Genomic DNA, 18,036 nt, shown 5'->3' on the forward strand with positions numbered 1-18,036 from the left:
GGGGATTTTGGTAGAGCTGATGCACTTGGGATGTTTAAGAGACTCTGAGACACATGTGGAAATAAACATGGAAGGTAATGGACTGTATAGGAGGGAAGGCTTGGATTGATTGTGGAGTAGCGTTATATAGGTTGACACAACATCATGGGTCAAAGAGCCAGTACTGTTCCATGTTCTTGTTAATTGTGATTTATTGGCGATCGTGTTGGTGAAGCAACAGATTTATAAAATAATATGATTAAAATTTACCTGTGTTTTCTGAGAAGATCAGAATTAAATTCATTGAATCTAAAATCAGTGTAATAATTTGGTGACACCATGTCTTAGCTTGTCTTACAGTGTTATATTTCACCAGCAGTTGAAACTGCTTGTCTGCTGGATAAATCAACAAAAATAGTTGTGCCTGTTCTATTTTGATCACACGAGAGATTGATGCAGGGAAATAATGTGCCATGTTGATTCAGCTGAACGTCTTTGGTTTGTTCCTCTTGTCAAAAGGCTTTGGTACCGTTGTCTCAGCTTGAGGTGGATCTCTTAACGTGCCATGGATGTGAGTGATTTGTATAAGATTTATATTCCTATTCTGGCAGATATTTTGACACCTTACCAAATGTCAGTTTTAAAAACAGCAATCAGATTTGTGCTATTAATAAGCTATACCTATAACTTAATAAATTTATACATTATTGAATTATCTCACAAATGAAACAAAAGTACTCTTGTAAGAAATAGTTAACACTGTAAGCAACAACTGGGACCAAACAGCTGCTTGCTGTCAAATGGAGCAGAGCAAATCCTGTGAAATTTGGAGTTCATATCTAGAGTGCAGCCGTGGAGTACGACTGAGGGAGAGGAGGGTGATCAATGTTTTGAGGAGTTGTTGCCTCTTCCAACAGAACTGGCGAGCTGTGTCCGTGAACTTCTGCGAGAAGCATGTTTGTAAGATTAGTTGCCAAAAATAAGCTGACTTGGGTTGACGAGTGAGATCTCCTATTGCAAAGGGCTGCATGAAATTTGAACAGTTCAGTCAGAACTCCAGGAAAGCAAAAGGTTGAAGAGTGAAAATATAAGGCTACGAATGCTGGCATCTGTGGAATGTGACACAGTGCAGGTTCAGGGGCTGTCAGCTGTGTATTCCCCTTGTGGAGAACACCAAATGGCGTAACACTCGTACATGTGCAAGTAATGTAAACAGGTGTTGAAACTCTGCTCCTTTGTCTGTCGATGATTTGAATAACATGGTCATTTTTAGATTAAGACAAGGGAGCAGGATAGCACGTCACTTGTTCACAAGTTTGAACTTGTTCCCTCTGCACTCATTGCTGAAACACTCACTCCACACTCACTCCTGAATCACTACCTTCATTTCTCTCTCCACTCAAAACACAGACTGCTAGAAAGGCTTGGCATTCAGGTCTGATTCACACGCTGAGCTCTTTCAGCATTTTGTGTTTTTATTCTGAGGGTTTTTGTTGAAACCGTTTCAATGGTTATAGGGCCCTCATCAATGCTGCACATTGTTGAGGAAGCCAGGCGAATCTACAGGCCTAGCAACTGCACTTTCATTCATGGGTTTTGCTTCATCCAAATGAGATTTTGTTTACCTGTGCTTGCATCGATGAACACGGGCGTGCTTAGGCACAGCTGGCTTATCCTGAAATAAGCTGAGGATTTAAAGCAGTATAACCTGCGTTAATGCAAATAGATAATGATTTCTGTGTTTCAGCTGATGGAAAGGGCAGTGCTTTAGAACTGATGACACCTGGATCTCCTTGTTGCAAAGTGCAGTTTCATGGTATCTAGTATCTGGCCACTAATTTTTGTCTAGTTGCAATCCTCATTTTAATCAATATGTAGATGCATCTTTTGCACGTAGTTCATTGTGTCATTGCACTTGTCTGTTTTTGCACTTAATCAGCTCTTGATTATCTCAAGTTGCTTTTTGTTCCTCAAGTCCGTGCTCTGTGATGCAGGTGTGCAGTGGCTAACCAGAGCAGAAAGCTTGGTCAGGCCACAGCTGGAGTCGTGTGTGCCGTTTCAGTCTTCGCTCTATAGGGAGGGTGTGACCACACTGGAGAAAGTGCACGTAGAATTCACCAGGAAGTTGCAGTTCAGTTATGAGGAGAGATTGGAGCAGTTGCTTTATTATCGTTGGAGTGAAGACCTGATTGAGATGATTATAATGACATCGACAGTGAGGAGAAGGTTGAGGTATCTACAGCTAGCTGATGTTGGTTTGGGGTGAGAAGTTTAAAGGGGCTAAAGGAATTTTTTCATCCAGAGGGTGGTTGGATTCTGCAACAGACTGCCTGAGGGTGTGCTGTCACAAGTGTGTGGGTGAGTGTTTGAAATGCAGGCTGAGAAGGCTACAGGGCAAGTGCTTTTAACTGGTGGTAGTACAGGTAGATAGCTCTTGGTCAGCACAGACTCAGTGGGTCAGAGGGTCTGTTTCTGTGCTATAACATTGTGACTGTCCTTGATTTGAAGTTTGGCAACTGGAACGTCATCTTCAATTCCCAGAACTGCAGTCCAGGACTGCACTTTGTTGTCGTGGCTTAGGAGGTCAGACTTTTCAGCACTAACATTGGCGACTCGCAGCAGGCAGGGAAGGTCAGTTCATTGAAGAGGGCACAAAAGACCGTTGGAGGGAATGATCAGCTCCCTGGAGGAGCTGGAGGAAGAGGGATCTGGATGGTTCGTGTCGCCACTGAAGGAGGGGACGTATCTGTCACAGTTACCCTGTGTTCTGCATTAGTGATGTTCTCTCAGTGCACTTCACAATGAATTGATCTGTTGGAACAATGTGCAAAATAAGCTTTTCGGGGCACCTTGATATCGGTGACAATAATAAACCAATTCCAATATCTTCCCAGGCTTGAGCTTTGCCATAAGAATGAGCTGGTCCAGCCTCTCCCCTTGTTGAGTTGGAGAAGGAATGGGCGGCTTCATTTGGAGCTCCTTGAGCGTGCTGAAACCCTGTGTGAGCTGGACAGGTTGGAAGGACAGCTCCACCGCACCCACCTCCTGCCCCTTCTGTGGTAGACTCATTGCTCTCATCAGTCACCTCGGATTACACATGGCCGGCGTGGAAGAGAGTTGTTCTTTGAACCAAGGAACTGCCAAGAGAAGATTCTTTTCTTCTCTGTTGTAGAAACCTACTCAGCCTCTTGGGACGAGCAGATACTGATTAACGTAGGAGACTAGAGATGCTGAAATCTGGGACAACAGAACTCAGTGGGCTGAGCAGCATCTGTGGAGGCAGAGGATTGATTAACATTTGGGTCTACACTGAGGGCAGAGTCAGAGTCAGGATTATTATCACTGGCTGTTGTGGGATGTGTTGTTCTGCTGCAGCAGGGCAGTGCAATATATAAAAATTACTCTTAAGTTACAGGAAGAATATGTAAAAAAGAAATAACTAGTGCAACAAGAATAGGTAGTGTTCAGGGACCATTCAGAAATCCATTGGCTGAGGGGAAGAAACTGCAGCTAAAATGTTGAGTGTAGGCCTTCAGGATCCTGTAAACATCCACAATTCCTTTCCTCCTGTAGCTGTTGGTTGACCCACTGAGTTCCTCCAGCAGATTGCTTGTTTACACACTAAACTTAACTTGGTCTAATTATAGAGTCAATGAGTTATACTACAGAGAAAAAGGTCCTTTGGCCCAATTTGTCCTTGCTGATCAAGGCTTCTACCTGAGCCAGTCGCATTTGGCCCATATCCCTCTATACTTTTCTTACCCATCCATCTGCCTTTTAAATGGAACTGCACCTGCGCTTACCAATTCCTCTGGCACTCTATGTGGAAAACTCACCCCTTGGATTCCCTTTAAATCTTTACCCTCTCACCTAGGGTGCATTCTAGTTTTAGACTCCCCTACCCACCCTGTGACCTTACCTATGCCCTTTGTGATTTTATGCTCCTTTGTGGTCCCCTCTCACCCTCCTATGCTCTGGGAAAACAGTCCCAGCTTATCCTGGTTCTCCTTATAATTCAAACCCTCCCATTCTGACTCCCCTCCGTCAATGTTGCCTGACCCACTGAATTCCTCCAGAATATTTAATGGCGTTCCAGATTCCAGCATTTTCAGTCTTTTGTGTGTCTTGAATCTTTTCCTGCACCCTCTCCAGGTCTTGTAGCAGGACAACCAGAACCGCGCACAGTGTGGTCTCACCAACATCTCATTCAGATGCAACATGATGTCCCAATTGTTGTACTTTTGGAATCCTAGGCATAATTCAAATGCAGAGTTCAGTAAAGACTTTTTTGTTCATAGAACTGCCCTGCAGAATTAGATTGGCCGCATGTTTTTCTCATGTGTGGAGCCTGTTATTTGTTAAACTGGGGCACCTTCCACTCACTGGTGACCCTGTGAAAGATCCCTTGACGCCATATGTGTTACCAGTGACTTTCCCAAAAGTGAGTGAGAAAGCTGGTATTTGATCAGTGCTGTTTGTGGGGACGTATTCTCGGAGAATTGTTTGCTGCGTTTGATATAGAGCGGAGCTAGCTGTGTTTCAGAAGTGCTTAGCTGGGGTAATGTGCTTGACCTAGCCACTGCCTAGATAGAAAACGGTCTGTCTAAAATAGATGATGTCACTGCCACGTGGGTCATTCAGTTAATGCTCACGTTTAGAAACTCTTTTCTTGTAGCCCTTCCCCCCCAGTCACAGTCACAAAGTCGGCACTTCCTACCTCAGCCATTGCCCCTGGAAAGATGTCCCGTACGTAAACGTTTACAGCAAAGCTTGCTTACCTTAATGCTTCAGCCACCAGAGTTGTCTTGCTGGTTTAAATGACCTTGCACACCTTTCCTTGTCTAGTAGACAAGCACAGTACGTAGAACAGCACAGCCCTTCAGCCAATGACCGACCTTTCAACCTACTCCAAAATCAATCTAACCCTTCCTTCCTCCATTTTTCTCTCATCGTGTGCCTAAGATTCTCTTAGATGTCACCAATACATCTGCCTCGAGCACCACCCCGGCACTGTGTTCCAGTCACTTAGCACTCAGCCTACTTCTGACACCCCCTACCTTCCTCCACTCACATTAAAATTATGCCCTCTCATATTAGCCATTGCCAACCTGTGGTGGGGTGGGGGGGGGGGTCTTGTGGAAGAAAACACTGACTTTCCATTTCATCTTATGCACGTCTACATTTCCGTTAAGTCTCCTCTCATCCTCTTCCACTTGAAAGACAAAAGCCCTACCTCACTCAATCTATCCTCATAAAGCATGCTCTCTAATCCAGGCAGCATCTTGGTAAATCTCCTCTGTACCCTCTCTAAAGCTTCCACATCCTTCCTATAATGAAATGACCAAAGGTGAAAAAAATACTCCCAAGTATCTTTAGGAAAAGCAAGTTGAAAGCTGACAGATTGCTAGCAGTCACTGTCACATTTTCTGAAACCTTTATTCGGGGTCTCTGTTCATTAAATTGACTCTATGTATGGAGTGTTCTCCTACAATTAATTCACTTTCTGTACTGGGCTCAGTTCCCCCTCTGCCACTAGATGGGGTTAAGTTCATTGTAGAATAGTTTTTGTGTTGGAGCAAGACCCCTCACAGGGTTGTACAGGGCTGTGACTGGATGTCATTCTTTAAAATAACTGGTCACATGGGATGGAATCAAGTGAAATTTCTTTTTCTCCGAAGGGTTTAAGTTTTTGTAAGTTTGTTCCTCAAGGGGTGGTAGCTGCAGATCTTTGAATATTTTGAAGGCAGAACATAATACAGCGCACTACTGTCCTTCAGCCCATGATGTTGTGCCAACCTCTATAACCCTACTCCGTGCTCAGTCTGACCCTTTCCTCCACACTGCTCATAAATCTCCATTACATCCATGTACGATATAAGAGTCCCTTAAATGCCCCTAATGGATTAATTCCCTTGTGTGTCACCACCCCGGCAGCAAATTTCAGGCACCCACTATTCTGCGTGGAAAGAGAAAAGATGGAGAGGGAGATTGTCGGAGCGCAGAAGCCTCTGACAGCCGCACCAACTGTTGCAATGTTGCGATCTCTGCGATGGTCCAGTTGGCAACACTGGCGAGGAATCAAGTTGTCCACAGGGGCCGCCCGAGGCTGCACGCTAAGGGCCCTGAAGGTGCATGTCTGCCAGGCCACACCTAGAGATATGGAGAGCAGCTGGTTGGCAACTCAGGATGTGGGAACTCACTACCGTCTAGAACCACAGTTTGAGTGCAGCTGTAGATCACGGACACTGTTAGGATTCCAGCCACTATGAACAGGATAAAAGAGACATGAAAGAGAGGAATTTAAGCTGTTTCGCAGATGAGCTCAAAAAAATCGCCCTGTGGTGCCATCTTAGCTCCTCCCCCATGGAGTGAATATCAGAATTACTTATTTTTATTGCAGGTATCAGAATCAGGTTTATTATCTCTGAAATTAGCTGTTTTCTGGCAGCAGTGCAGTGCAAGATGCCTATTCTGTTTATTCATTTTCTTTGGGTCATAGCTCATTATTCCCTTGCTGTCTGTTACTGTACTGTCACAGATAAATGTGCAGACTGTGTTGCAGGTTTCTCTGTCAGCCTCCTGCAGTGGCTCTGATCCTTGACTCCTGGCTGAACAATGGACACAGGGAAGCAAAAAATTGATAAGTGTCACTGTTACAATTTTCACACTGGTGGGAAGGGAGATTAATGGTTATAAATACTGTGTTAGTGGGACATCTGAAATGTGACCGAAGTTTTGGAAATGCTCAGCTGGTCAGGCAGCGTGTGTACAGAGAGAAGCAATGGATGTCTGTTGCAGATTTTCTGCAGAATCTGCCTGGTAGCTTACAAGTGTTAATATAGATGTTCTTTCTTTGGTGTACATTTGTGCAGTCCTCTGCTGATACTGGTTCTTCCACTGTTGTCCAAGTTTTAATTACTGATCAGTGTAAAATTACGGCAAAGGAATGTTTGTTTAGATAGTCAGATCTGTGCATGCTTGCCTTCCACATGTCTGAATTCCTCTCTCCTCAATTAATCATCTTTATTAATATTTAAAATTTTTCCACTCTGGGATCCTCACTGCCACCCTAAAATAACCACAACTGTACTTGGTAAATAGATGTTATAAGTGGCAAGGTCCAGTAGAATGTTGTAGAGCAGAGATACGAGTACACAGTTCTCTGAAAGTGGTGATCCGGGTAAATTGCTTTATCATTGTCATGTGTACTGAGTACAGTGAAAAAACTATAGTGCATACAGATCAATTCATTACAGTAGTGCACTGAGATAGTACGAGGGAAAAGCAATTACAGAATAAAGTAGTTATAAGAGAGTAGGCAGATGCTGGAAATCTTGAGCAACACACACAAATGCTGGATGAACTCAGCAAGTCAGGCAACATCTATGGAGAGGAATAAACAGGCAAAGTTTCAGACAGACTCTTCATCAGAAATGGAAAAGAAGGGGGTAAAAGCTAGAATAATGAGGGGGAGGAGTACAAGGGGATAGGTGAGACCAAATGAGGGAGGTGGAGCACGAGGAATAAGTAGGAAGCCAGGAGGTGATGGTGACGGAGCGAAGGGGCTGAAGAAGAAGGAATCTTAGTTGCATGTTGCACAGAATAAAGTGATGCAGTTACAGAGAAAGTGGAGTGCAGATCAACGTAAGCTGTAAGATTATAACTAGGTACTGTAGATCTGAGATCAAGAGTCCAGCTTACTGCGCAAGGATACCATTCAATAGTTTTATAACAGCGGGGTAGAAATTGTCCTTGAGCCTGGTAGTATGTGCTCTTGGTCTTTTGAATCTTTTGCCTGATGGAGGGGGCAGAAAAAGAGTGTGTCTGGAGCGGGTGGGGTCTTTGATCATGTTGGTTGCTTTACCGAGGCAGTGAGAAGTGTAGACAGAGTTCATAGAGGGGAGGCTGGTTCCTGTGATGTACTGAGCTGTACACACAACTTGTGATCATGGGCAGAACAGTTGCTATAGCACATTGTGATACATCTGGAAGGGATGCTTTCTGTAGTGCAAGGACGGGGTACAAAAGGAGATGTTTAGCACAGGGGCCTCCATCAGTCAGAGCTTTCAGTACTGGAGTTGGGATGTTATTGTAGTTGTACACAATATTGGTGAAGTCACATTTGGAGAAGTGTGTGGTCCTGGTCACCCTGCTAGAGGTAAATGCAATCCTAATGTTCACAATGCACTTGGATAGGTCTATGGAGGGAAACTGTTTAGAGTAGGTGTTCCGAACCTGGGGTCCAAGGATCCCTCGGTTAATGATAAGGCTCCATGGCACAAAAATCAGGCTGGGATGATTTGCTGAGATGGGCTGAGAGCTATGTCCACAACTCAAGTTTCTTGTGATCATGTGCAGAGCAATTGCCATACAAAGTTGTGATGTATCCCAATAAAAACACAAAATGCTGGCAGAACTCAGCAGGCCAGACAGCATCTATGGGAGGAGGTAGTGATGACGTTTCGGGCTGAAGCCCTTCATCGGGCTGCTTTCTACAACTCAACAATAAAAGGTATATAAAGATCAGCTTTATTTGTCCGGTGAAATTATTTATTTGCATTATCAATCAACACAGTCTGAGGATGTGCTCAGGTGTAGGCCACAAGTGTCCCTGTGCTCCCAGCACCAACATAGCATGACCACAGTTTTCTAGCCCTAACCCATACACTGTGTCTCGGGAATGTGGGGGGAAACCAGATCACCCAGGGAGAACGTAGATGGTGGGAATTGAACCTCGATTGCTGGAGTGGTAACGTGTTACGCTAACCACTATGCTGCTGTGCTGTTCTGTGATGGGCGTCAAAGAATTTCTTCACTTAATGATTTTAACCAATATTGGGGGCACCAACAACCATGTCAGCACTGCGCATTCACTATTAGCCGTGAGCAACACTCTGTATTGGTGGAGATAATTGTCTCTGTGATCACCAAGACAAGGCTATTCTCACCTATTAGTTCCTGGATATAGAACAAAGAAATCTCCAGCACGTTTCAGACCCTTCGGCCTGTAACGTTGTGCCGACTGTGTAACCTACTCTAGAAACTTCCCAGAATTTCCCTACTGCATAGCCCTCTATTTTTCTAAGCTCCATGTAATAGAGTCTCTGATAAGGCTCAATTATATCTGCCTCTACACCGTCGCTAGTGGTGCATTCCACACACCCATCACTCTGTGTTAAAAAACTTACCCCTGATATCCTCTCTGTACCTACTTCCAAGCACCTTAAAACTATGCCCCCTCATGTTAGCCATTTCAGCCCTGAGAAAAAGCCTCTGACTGTCCACATGATCGATGTCTTTCATCATCTTATACACCTCTATCCGGTCACCTCTTATCCTCTGTCGCTCCAAGGAGAACAGGCCAAGTTCACTCAACCTATCCTTGTAAATCTCCACTGCACTCTTTCTATAATATCCACATCTTTCCTGTAGTGAGGTGACCAGAACTGAGCACGGTACTCCAGGTATTGGACTTGCCCACTGACAGAACACCGTGTTCAAAGGTATCAGCCAGTTGTGGTCTCTTTCACCACCACATCTGAACTTCTGTCATCCATGCAAGCCACACAATCCTCTTTCTGGTCTGCAATGGTGACTGAACCTCCTTTGCTTCAGGCGGTGTTTTGGGGACAGTGATAAATGAGTGAGTTAATTATCAGCCTCTGAGGAGCTGGCTTGGTCTCTGTATTGCACACCCTTCTCCGGTGCTGTACAACTCTACAAAGATTCAGAGCAATGAAACATGCACTAATTGATGAGACTGCTTTGTGAAAGTTCTCGTGATCTGTATGAAGATAAGTCAAGTTCATGATCTGGGTAACCTTTTGGATAGGGTGAAGGAACACAATCTTTTCCCAAGGGAAAGGAAATCAAAAACTAGAGGGTTTGTGTTGAAGGTGAGAGGGCAGAGATGTACAAAGAACCTGATGGGTGACGTCTTTGTACAGAGAGTGGTGTGTATTTACAAGTTTCAGAGGGACATTGGCTAAATATGAGCAGGTGAACTGGCTTAGTTGGACACCATGGTCAGCACAGACAAGTTGGGCTGAAGAGCCTGTTTGCATGTTGTATCATTCTGTGATTCTCTGTATGACTATTCTGTAGCCCATTGACCTTATGGAAAATCTGGTTACCCTGCTGCAGGCAGGATGTGATGTGATAAGGAAGAGTCCAAAGACATTCACCAAGGTGTTGTCTGGAATGGAAGGCTGTAGGTATACGGAGAGGTTAGATATGCTGGATTTGGTAAATTGATTTTATTTATTGTCATGTGTATTGAGGTAGAGTGAATAACTTTGTTATGCATGCCATCCTCACAGATCATTTCATTCCAACGGTGTATTGAAGTAGTACAAGGGAAAACAATAAAATACAGAATGAAGTGTGCCAGTTGCGGAGAAAGTGCAGTGCAGGTAGGCAATAAGATAGAAGGTCATAATGAGGTAGAATCCCCTATCATACTAGGGGACCATTCAATAGTCTTAGATGCAGTGGGATAGAGTTGTCCTTGAGTCATGCTTTTAGGCTTTTGTATCTCCTGCCTAATTCGAGGTGTGAGAAGAGAGAATGTCTGGGGTAGATGGGGATCTTTGATTGTGTTGGCTGCTCTCTTGAGGTAGTGAGATGTGTAGACAGCATCCATGGCTGGGAGGCTGGTTTCTGTGTTGTGCTGAGCTGTGACCACAACTCCCTGCAGTTTCTTGTGGTCTGGGGCAGAGTAGTTACCGTACCAAGCTGAAACATCCGGACAGAATGCTTTCTATTGTGCTTCAGTGAAAATTGGTGAGAGTCCATGGGGATGTGCTGAACTTTTGAGCAAGTAGAGGTGTTGGTGAATTTTCTTTGCCATAGTATCTATATAATTGGAGCAGGACAGGCTGTTGATGATGTTCAGACCTAGACCCTTGAAGGTCTCAACCTGCTTGATCCCAGCAGAGCTAATGTAAGCAGAAAACACGAGGAAATCTGCAGTTGCTGAAAATTCAAACAACAACACACACAAAACGCTGGTGGAACACAGCAGGCCAGGCAGCATCGATAGGGAGCAGCGCTGTCACTGTTTCGGGCCGAGACCCTTCGTCGGTTAGTTTTTTTTGAGGGGCACAGATAAGGTGGATGGTCAGAATCTTAGGTTAGGAGAATCATCAGGTTAGGAGAGATTTAAGATGAGAGAGGAGAAATTGAAAGAGGATCTGAGGAGGTATTTAAAAAGAGCCTAATCAACATTTAAATAGCACCAGTGATCCAGAATCTCCTAGGGTGGGGGAATTCTAGAGACCCAACATAAGTACTGTAGATATGGCATACTTGCCTTCATTTGGGAACAAAGTTAGGAAGTCACGTTGCGGCTGTACAAAGCTTTGCTTGGGCCACATTTGGAGCATTGGTTGCAGTTCTCGTCAGCCCTCTACAGGACGGATGTGAAGACTTTGGAAAGGGTGCAGAAGTTCATCAGGACATTTGAATTGCAGTGTTAACTGTAAGGAAAGGTTGGACAAACTTTTGTTTTCTGTTCAAATGCAGAGGCTGGGGGCAGACTTGTGAGAGGAGTGGATAGGCTAGACAGCCAGCATCGTTCTCCCAGCTTAGAAAGTGGCCACAAATACTAAAAGTCATTGGTTTAAGGCAAGGGCGATAAGCTTGAAGGCGATTTGCGTGAAACTATGGTCTCAAAGTTTCTCTGTTCATCAGCATTCCTCAGTGCCCTATGATTTGCTGTATATCCCCTACCCCAGTCTGACTGCTGAAAAAGTACCACCTCATACTGCCAGGATGAAATGCCACATCCCAATGCATGGCCGAGCTTTCCCCCTGAAGTTGTCAAGTAACAGGTGTTTGAGTGTTTCAAGGAGCATTGTTCTGTGCCCTCCTGAAGTCTGCTGATAGTTGGTTCTCTGTTATTCGAGTGTCTCCCCATTGATCTTAAATATTTATCTAGGCCATACGTGTGTGAAAAACAGAAATGCTCTAAATACCTGATGTATATGGAATGATTTACAGCTTGTATTCATTGGGGGGTGGGTTGGTTATATGAGGGCCAGCATTAAATTTATTTTGACCTGAATATGACTATAATGTTTTTATCATTGTATTGGCTAGATCACTGAGCCTATCAGATATTTAGGTATCATTTTGGTTTTACTCTCCTCCCATCCGGTAGGTACTACAGGAGCCTCCACTCCCATACCAGCAGACACAGGAAGAGCTTCTTCCCTGAGACTGTGACCCTGCTGACCCTCACATCACAGCGCTAAGCAGTACTTTTATATTTGTGTGTTGTAGCACTTACTTTTTATTCAGTTATTTTGTAAATATCACTATCCTTTGCATTTCTGGTTAGATGCTGACTGCATTTCATTGGCTTTGTATCTGTACTCGGCACAATGACAATAACGTTGAATCTAATCTAAAGATTGGGCATAGTAAGATGCTGAAGACTATGTGCTATTTCAGGCAGGTGATAAGATTTATTTTCTCTCTTTGTTGCACAGATCTCTTGGCTGTGAATGTTTCTATTTCCTTTACTTGTTGTTGCTTGCTCCTCTTGCTGGCTGTTGTCTAGCTCTTGCTCCTTCAGACTGGTGAACAGTGCCACACCACAGCAGTTCATGTAATCTGTCATTCTCACCTGATCAGGAGAATTGGCCCTATTAGTGCCCCTTGGGATAGCCAGGGTAATTTTCCCTTTGAATGGCAATCTCCTTTGAAAGTTCTTCTGAAATCTGCTCTCTTGTCTCTGATTCTCTTCTTTTCCTACCTCTCTTTCTCTGCTCCACCTTTCATCTCTCCCGTGACCTTTTCTTCCCTCTATCTCATCACTGTTTTCTCTACAGACTCGTTCTCTCTTCATGCTCCTTTTCTTCTTTTTTCTGTATTGACATTTATCATTCTGTCTGTCTCTCTCTCCCCCTCTCTCCCCCCTCCCCCCTCCCCCCTCTCCCCCTTCTCTCCCCCCCTCCCCCTCTCTCCCCCCTCTCTCCCCCTCCCTCCCCCTCTCTCTCCCCCCTCCCTCCCCCCTCTCTCTCCCCCTCTCTCCCCCTCTCTCCCCCCTCTCTCCCCCCTCTCTCTCCCCCCTCTCTCTCCCCCTCTCTCTCCCCCTCTCTCTCCCCCCTCTCTCTCCCCCCTCTCTCTCCCCCATCTCTCTCCCCACTCTCTCTCCCCCTCTCCTCCACTCTCTCTCCCCCTCTCTCTCCCCCTCCCCCTCTCTCTCCCCCTCCCCCTCTCTCTCCCCCTCCCCCTCTCTCTCCCCCTCCCCCCCCTCTCTCTCCCCCCCTCCCCCTCTCTCCCCCTCCCCCTCCCCACTCTCTCTCCCCCTCCTCCACTCTCTCTCCCCCCCTCTCTCTCCCCACTCTCTCTCCCCCTCTCTCTCCCCCCTCCCCCCTCTCTCTCCCCCTCTCTCTCCCCCTCCCCCCCTCTCTCTCCCACTCCCCCCTCTCTCTCTCCCCTCCCCCCTCTCTCTCCCCCCTCCCCCCTCTCTCCCCCCTCTCTCTCCCCCCTCTCTCTCCCCACTCTCTCTCCCCCCTCTCTCTCCCCCTCCCTCCCCCCCTCCCTCCCCCTCTCTCTCCCCCCTCCCTCCCCCCCTCTCTCTCCCCCTCTCTCCCCCCTCTCTCTCCCCCATCTCTCTCCCCACTCTCTCTCCCCCCTCCCCCTCTCTCTCCCCCTCTCTCTCCCCACTCTCTCTCCCCCTCTCTCTCCCCCCTCCCCCTCTCTCTCCCCCTCTCTCTCCCCCCTCCCCCTCTCTCTCCCCCCTCCCTCCCCCCTCTCTCTCCCCCTCTCTCCCCCTCTCTCTCCCCCATCTCTCTCCCCACTCTCTCTCCCCCTCTCTCTCCCCCTCTCTCTCCCCCCTCTCTCTCCCCCTCTCTCTCCCCCCTCCCCCCTCTCTCTCCCCCCTCCCCCCTCTCTCTCCCCCCTCCCCCCTCTCTCTCCCCCCTCCCCCCTCTCTCTCCCCCCTCCCCCCTCTCTCTCCCCCCTCCCCCCTCTCTCTCCCCCCTCCCCCCTCTCTCTCCCCCCTCCCTCCCCCCTCTCTCTCCCCCTCTCTCCCCCCTCTCTCTCCCCCATCTCTCTCCCCACTCTCTCTCCCCCCTCCCCCTCTCTCTCCCCCTCTCTCTCCCCCCTCTCTCTCCCCCTCCCCCTCCCCCCTCCCCCCTCTCTCTCCCCCCTCCCCCCTCTCTCTCCCCCCTCCCCCCTCTCTCTCCCCCCTCCCCCCTCTCTCTCCCCCCTCCCCCCTCTCTCTCCCCCCTCCCCCCTCTCTCTCCCACTCCCCCCTCTCTCTCTCCCCTCCCCCCTCTCTCTCCCCCCTCCCCCCTCTCTCTCCCCCCTCCCCCCTCTCTCTCCCCCCTCCCCCCTCTCTCTCCCACTCCCCCTCTCTCTCTCCCCTCCCCCCTCTCTCTCCCCCCTCCCCCCTCTCTCCCCCTCTCTCCCCCCTCTCCCCCTCTCTCTCCCCCTCCCCCTCTCCCCCTCTCTCTCCCCCCCTCTCTCTCCCCCCTCTCTCTCCCCACTCTCTCTCCCCCTCTCTCTCCCACCTCCCCCCCTCTCTCTCCCACTCCCCCTCTCTCTCCCCCCCTCCCCCCTCTCTCCCCCCCTCTCTCTCTCCCCCTCTCTCTCCCCCCTCCCCCCTCTCTCCCCCCCTCTCCCCCTCCCCCCTCTCTCTCCCCCCCCCTTCCCCTCATCCTGCTTCCACCTCCACTGTGTGCGCTTCCACTCTTTAACTTCGCTTTTCTTTCTCTTTAGTTGCGGAATCTGAGATTGGAGCAGGAACAAGAGAAAAACAGGATCCTTTCTGAGGCCCTGCAGACTCTGGCCTGTGAACACCATGAACTGGAGCAGTCTGTGGTCAAAGGCTCACCGCCACACAGTGTATTGAGTGATGATGAGTTCTATGATGCCCTTTCAGGTGAGTCAGTGTTGCAATTAATGTCATCCAATTACACAGCATAGAGACAGGCTCATGACCATGGAGCCGAGTCCCTCAAGCCTCAGCCTTTCCTGTCCATGTTCCTCTCTAAATGTCTTAAACATAGTACTAGTACCCACCTCTGACAGCTTGTTTGATATATGCATCAGCCTTTGCGTGTAAAAGGTTCCCATCAGGTCTCCTTTAAATCTCTCTCCCCACTTTACCATCTTAGATTACCTACTTTACCCTTTTAGATTACCCACCTTACCATCTTGGATTTCCCCACTAGAGGAAAGGGCTGAAAATCCAACCATTCTATGCCATGCAGGATTTAATGGGCCTCAATAAGGTCACCCCTCAGTATCTGCCACTCCAGAGAAAACAACCCTAGTTTCTGGCTCACTCCGGTGAACCTGTTAATAATTAAACTAATTAAGTTCCATGTAAAGTGTAGTATGGAGTTTTGGTGAGATTTTAAATTCTGTGTAGTCTGGCTTTAAGTGATTTTCTTTATTTTGAATCATTACAAATTTGTGCAATTGACTAATTACCATTGGACCCAGACCCTGCATTAGGTTAGTCTGCTGTCAGAAGGACAAAGAAGATAGTTGGGCAATGAATGCAGTATTCACTTGCACTTGTAATGGCTATCAGCTTATGCAGTTATACATAAAGGATGGTGTAAATCAAATCCCACAGGAGTAAGGTAACTGTTCATTTGCTGGTGAATCCTGAATGTGTAACCAAACGTGTGATTGTACAGATGTAATGCTCAAGCTCTATAAATGGAAGAAAGTTACATCTTTTTGTGTCTGTTAAAACAATGTTGGGTGTGAAAGATTGTCAGTGTCCCACAGCTGAGGGTCTGGAGTGCAGGTGAGATGATTAGGTCACTTTCTTTAGAGACGAGATATTGAGAGGGATCTGATCAGGCAGTGTGAGGTTGAGATATTATGATGAATTAAACTGGTTAAAAGTAATTTCTGTTGATCTGGGAGGTGGTAGTAAGAGAGCATACAAGAGACGTACTGAGGTGTGAAGATGCGAAAGAGCTTGCAGATGCTGGAAATCTGAAGAGACACACAAACTGCGGGAGGAACTCAGTGGGTTGGGCGGCATCTTTGAAGGGAAGAGGATGTTTCAGGTTGAGACCCTTCATCAGAACTGGAAAGAAATAGGGGAGATATTCCACCTTCATCATTTCCAGTCTGACTACATGAAGATTGATTACTCTCATTTCTGGTCACCCTCGTAATAAGTCAAAAAATGGCTCCAACCACCCCAACAACTTTCCTCTTCCCAACCCTTTCCACCTGCCTATCACCCACACACCCCTTTCTCCAGTTCCCTTCCTCACCTCCTTCCCTTTATTCCATGCTCCACTGTCCCCTCCTATCAAATTCCATCTTCAACACTTTGCCACTTCCACCTATCACCTCCTAGCTTCTTGCGTCATACCCACTCTTCCCTTCCTCACCTGCCTATCACCCACCCTCATCTGAATCCCTACCTATCACTTGCCAGCTCTTGCTTCCCACCTTCTTGCCAACTTTTTATGTCAACTCTCCCTCTTTTTTCTAGTCTCAAGGAAGAGTCTCCACCTAAAATGTCATCTGTCCATTTCCCTCCACTGTTGCTGCCTGATCTGCTGAGTTCATCAAGTGTTTCTGAGCTCTGAAGTATTTTTACATTTGTCGGAAAAATCCCCATGAGTTTGCCAGGGTAAAATGATAAAAGAAATGGAAAAATTGGTGGTGTTGATGGTGTAGAGATAGTTGGAGGGTATGGGAGGACAATAAGATGGGTAAACTGATAGCAGGTGCAACTTAATCCTTCGTGAACACGAGATAATGCACATCAGGAGGATTGATAAGGGTAGGTCATCATATAGAATGAATGGTAGAACCTTAGTGAGTATGGAGGAACAGAGGGACCTTGATGGACAATTCCAGGGATACCAGAAGTTAACAGCATAGTTCAAAGTAAATTTATTATCAAAGTACATATTTGTCACCATAAAGACTGCACCAACTTGGGCATTCAACTAGTGGGCAAACAGTGCAAATACAAGAAAGAAATAATAATAATAATAAATAAATAAGCAATAAATGTCAAAAATATGAGACGAAGAGTCCTTGAAAGTGAGCCCATACTAGTGGGAGCAAGTGAGGTTGAGTGAAGTTATCCCCTTTGGTAAAGAGCCTGATGGTCGAGGACTAGTAACTCTTCCTGAACCTGGTAGTTTGAGTCTTGAGGCTCCTGTGCCACCACCTTGATGGCGGAAGTGAGAGGGTGTTGGGAATCCCTGCCTTCCTGCAACAACACATAGTGCTCAGTAGTGAGGAGGGCTTTACCCATGATAGACTGGGCTGTGGCCAGTATACGTAGGTAAAGCTGTAAAATAAAAGTATACAGGATACTGCCTCCATTAGCCAGGGCACGGAACTCAAAAAGTCAAGTTTATTGGCGTTTGCACAGGTGCAATGAAAAGCTTGCAGCAGCTCACACGCAAATAGCTTCAGGTAAGCAACTTGGACAGGGGAAAAAAAACACACTAAACATAAATTATACTCAGTTTTTATGTCTGAGCACGAAAAATGTTCATTTACTGCAAAATGATCAAAGTGGTCTTAATGTTGCTAAACCTGAGTGATTAGGGTTGTGCTGGTTATTTCAAGAACTGAACAGTTGAAAAGAAGTAGCTGTTCTTTAACCCAGTGGTGTGGGACTTCAGACCCTTGTGCCTCCTGCCTGATGGTAGCTGTCAGAGGATGGCATGACCCAGATGGTGGGGTTTTTGATGATGGATGTTGCCACCTGTAGATACTGCTGATGGTGGGGAGGGATATGTCTGTGGAGTATTGGACAGAGTACACTTCCCTTTGCAGCTTCTTGTGTTTCTGCACATTTAAATTGCAGTACCAAACCAAGATCAATCATATTGGATACTTACTGCAGTATGGCTGCAGATAGTTGAGTGTTTGGTCACAAGCTCAACTTCGAAAAGGAAGCAGAAACATTCGCGTGCCTTCCTTGTGATTGGGTCTGTGCTGAGTCCGGGACAGGGAAGTTAAGTTACTAATGTCGGTTGCACCACAGCTGGAGAGGTGTTCACCACTCTGGGATTGAGAAAGACGGTTGCAAAGTGATATTAACAAGGA

At 46.7% G+C, this 18,036-nt stretch overlaps 1 protein-coding gene across 6 annotated transcripts in view; it reads left to right on the forward strand.

Moving 5' to 3' along the window:
- LOC132398368 (oxysterol-binding protein-related protein 1-like) overlaps nt 1–18,036 on the forward strand; it is a 278,314-nt gene that overhangs the window by 176,531 nt on the left and 83,747 nt on the right. For 4 of the 6 annotated variants that reach the window (XM_059977690.1, XM_059977684.1, XM_059977700.1 and 1 more), the window contains exon 17: nt 14,710–14,872. In XM_059977690.1, coding sequence (XP_059833673.1) covers nt 14,710–14,872 — 163 coding nt within the window. Of the gene's footprint in view, nt 1–529; nt 551–14,709; nt 14,873–17,320; nt 17,398–18,036 lie in introns of those variants that run through there. The other 2 variants (XM_059977709.1, XM_059977750.1) reach the window with 2 other exon arrangements.

Source organism: Hypanus sabinus, chromosome 1 (assembly GCF_030144855.1).
Source record: "Hypanus sabinus isolate sHypSab1 chromosome 1, sHypSab1.hap1, whole genome shotgun sequence".
In the NCBI taxonomy this organism is placed as follows: domain Eukaryota; kingdom Metazoa; phylum Chordata; class Chondrichthyes; order Myliobatiformes; family Dasyatidae; genus Hypanus; species Hypanus sabinus.